Consider the following 3,628-nt stretch of genomic DNA (forward strand, 5'->3'; position numbering starts at 1 on the left):
TTACGTGAGGTCCTTAAAGCTATTAAGAGTAGTAAAGGTAATGCAAAGGAAGCAGTAACGTCTGGTGATCCGGATTTTGTAAACAATGGTAGTGACGAGGAGATAGGTGATTCAGGTAGCCAGGAGGTGAGCAAATTAAGGTTGAGTATCCTTTTTCAGGAGTTTAAGCTTAAAGAGATAGGATATAAAACTTTGCAATTGGAAGAGCGCGAAAAAGAGCGAAAATTTGAGTTGCGAATGTGTGAGTTTAACAATAATAATAATAGTGATAATAATAATAATAGCAATCATAATCGTTTTGAGCTAATGAGTGCTTTGAAGTTAATGCCAGTATTCGATGAGGAAGATGTTCCTGATTTCTTTATTTTGTTTGAACGAATAGCAAGGAAATTGTCTTGGCCCAAGGATATGTGGACCACTATGGTTCAGTGCAAATTAAAAGGGAAAGCTCAGAGGGTATATAACACTTTAAGCGAGGATCTGTCGGCTGATTATGATTCTGTCAAGGCCATTATCCTTAAGGCATATGATTTGGTTCCGGAGGCTTATCGACAGAAGTTCCGTAACCTTAAGAAAGAACCCGGTATGACCTTTGTTGAGTTTGCAAGGAGAAAGGAACAATTCCTTGATGATTGGCTTAAGTCTAAGGAGACTGACTCTTTCGAGAAATTTAAAGAATTGATTTTAGTCGAAGAGTTCAAAATAATGGTTGCTAGAGAACTAAAAATTCATTTAGATGAACTTAAATTGGATTCGCTTCAAGAGATCGCTATTGCGTCTGATGAGTACTCCCTTGCTCATCGTCAGGACTGTGTGAAAGAGGTTAGTGGTAAGAGGTTCCCTCCTCGAGGTAGCAGTTGGAGGGGGAATAACCGGAATCAGTCAGGTCATGGTACCTTTATTGACAGTTCAGTGGTTGACCGAAGAAAGGGCAAGAATGAAAATGACAATAAGAGTAATGGTAGCGAAGCACGTAGTTTTGTGAATAGCAGTAGGAACGGTAGTAGTAGTAATGATAGTAGGTCCTCGAGGTCTGATGTAGTTTGTTTTTGGTGCCACCGCCGTGGACATTTTAAGGCAGATTGCTTTGAGCGCCGTAAATTTTTTTGAAAAGAATAAAGAACCTGTGACATTGGTATCGGCGGAACAACCGCAAAGGGAAGAGTCAAAATGACTAAGATTTGATAAGTATATATCTGATGGTACCGTCTATGTTGATAGCGCTATGCAAATTGGTCGTGGTGTGAGGATTTTGAGAGACACCGGTGCCGCTCAGTCGTTGATATTACGGAGGTCAGTTCCCGAGCGTGTTGTCTTTAAGAATAAGAACTTTGTCTTGTTGGGTGGATTTCCTGATACGGTGGCCTCGTATCCACTAGAAGAGTTATATTTGAAGACTAAGAATTATCAGGGTATGGTTAATTTGGCCATAGTAGATACTTTGCCTATTCCTGGTGTAGACATTATATTTGCCAATGATTTAGCCGCCGAGGCTGAATGTGATGTGTTGCCTATTTTGACTTTGGTAGACCTGGCAGGTGATCAGATAAGTATATATAATTCATTGAATCCTGTTTCTGTGGTGACGCGTTCTTGGTCTAAAGAGGTTGACCTCGCGAAGGTAGAACTCGATGCCGAGTTAATTAATGGACAAGTGACTGACATTCTGACTGATGTTAATAATGATAATGATGTTGACATTGATAATTATGATAATAATTTATCTTTTCAGGGCCGTAATAATATATCTTTTCAGGACAATAAAAAATGTATCTTTTCAGGGCATCAATTGGAATGCAAAAGTTTTTAAGGAAGCCCAAGGAAATGAATTTAATCATTTAGAACATAGTGATGGTAGTGATCTTTCTAAACCTGTATTTATGAAACAAGAAGATTTGTTCTACCGTGTGAGTAGGTCGGTTAACCCTTAAACGCCGAAGCGGTAAAAAAAAAATGTCTCCTTACAATTGCGTTTTTTGACCATTTTGGTAGAGTCAAAGTTGACCGAAGGTTGAAATTTTGGCACTTATCGTTATTTATATAAAAATATCTCAAAACTGATAAAAGCTACAATCATGAGTATTTTTTTGTTGTATTGTACATAAAAATGCGCACATTTTCATATATAATACTCCATGTAACAGCTAATTTAAAATGGTACAAAAATTATGTCAAAGTGACGAAATAATTTCCGAGATGTGTCACATACTTTTTAGTGCGGCAAGAAAGAAATTCGCGCTTGCGCGCCTGCATAACGATTGTAAACAAAACAACACCTCGATCCGTGAGCTCCCAGCCTCCCCCAAGGCGCGTGATTCAAAAGTTTTCGGCTGGTAGGCCTATAAGTATTTTTCCGCAAATTTAAAAAAAAAAAATTTTTGAGTCGACGTATGGTACGTCCATTCGGCATAGGGGAGACATTTTGACTCGACGTTTAATACGTCCATTCGGCGTTTAAGGGTTAATGCACCTGCTGGCCAGGTAGAGGTAATTCGGCAGCTAGTTGTGCCGGAAAGGTATAGGAGTAAGTTGTTATATTTTAGTCATGAACGTAACCTCGCAGGTCATTTCGGGGTCAGGAAGACCTTTCAGAAATTGGCACGGCATTTCTTTTGACCCCAGATGCGTCGTGAGATTAAAAAACATGTGTTATCTTGTAAGGTGTGTCAGACTGTAGGGAAACCGAATCAAAAGATCCCTAAAGCCCCTCTTATTCCCATTCCCTCAGTGGGTGAACCTTTCAAGGAGGTAGTTATAGATGTAGTGGGCCCTCTTCCGCTGACGCGCGGAGGTAATGAATATCTGCTAACAATGGTTGATAGGGTGACGCGTTTTCCTGAGGCTATCCCACTGAGGAGTATTCAGGGTGAGAAGGTGGTGGAAGCATTAATTGGATTTTTCACTAGATTCGGCATTCCAAAGGTTTTACAATCAGACTGTGGCACCAATTTTACAAGTCAGTTTTTTAGAAAGAAAATGATTGAACTTGGTGTTAGTCAGGTGGAAAGGTTCCACCAGACTCTGAAATCTGTATTAAAGAAGTTTTGCTATGAAACGGGTAATGAGTGGGATAAGGAGGTTCCTTATGCCCTATTTGCTATACGGTCAGTACCTAATGAGTCTTTGGGTTTCTCTCCTTTCGAACTTGTATTTGCCCATAGTATACACGGTCCTCTTGATGTGGTAAGAGAACATTGGGAAGGAGAGACATCTGAAGTTAATGTATTAGATTATGTTTCTAATTTACAAGGGAAACTGAGGAGAGTTTGGGATTTTGCTCAAGAGAATTTGCATAAAAGTCAGTCTGTGATGAAGTCTAATTATGACATAGGTACCAAGGTTCGTATCTCCAAGCCTGGAGATCGTGTATTAGTTTTACTGCCTATACCAGGTAACCCACTGAAAGCTAAGTTTTCAGGCCCATGGAGGGTGCTGAAAAAGATTAATGATGTAAATTATTTGATTGAAACTCCTGGTAGGAGACGAAATTCTCATATTTGTCATGTAAATATGTTAAAGCCTTTTATTAGTAGAGATGTAGATCAGGTAGAACCAGTAGTAGTAGATGCAATTGCAGTAGTGTCTGTAGAGGTGGATGAGAATCCTATGGTTAACAAGAAAATGTCTG

At 39.4% G+C, this 3,628-nt stretch overlaps 1 protein-coding gene across 1 annotated transcript in view; it reads left to right on the forward strand.

Annotated features, from left to right (window-relative positions):
• Window positions 1–1,110, forward strand: part of LOC135211381 (uncharacterized) — a 1,269-nt gene extending 159 nt beyond the window's left edge. Inside the window, exon 1 of the mRNA XM_064244693.1 lies at window positions 1–1,110. This exon is cut by the window's left edge and continues 159 nt beyond it. Within this exon, the coding sequence (XP_064100763.1) occupies window positions 1–1,110 (1,110 nt within the window).
• The last annotated feature ends 2,518 nt before the right edge of the window (window positions 1,111–3,628 follow it).

The sequence above is a fragment of the Macrobrachium nipponense genome, chromosome 4, assembly GCF_015104395.2.
Source record: "Macrobrachium nipponense isolate FS-2020 chromosome 4, ASM1510439v2, whole genome shotgun sequence".
Taxonomy (NCBI): domain Eukaryota; kingdom Metazoa; phylum Arthropoda; class Malacostraca; order Decapoda; family Palaemonidae; genus Macrobrachium; species Macrobrachium nipponense.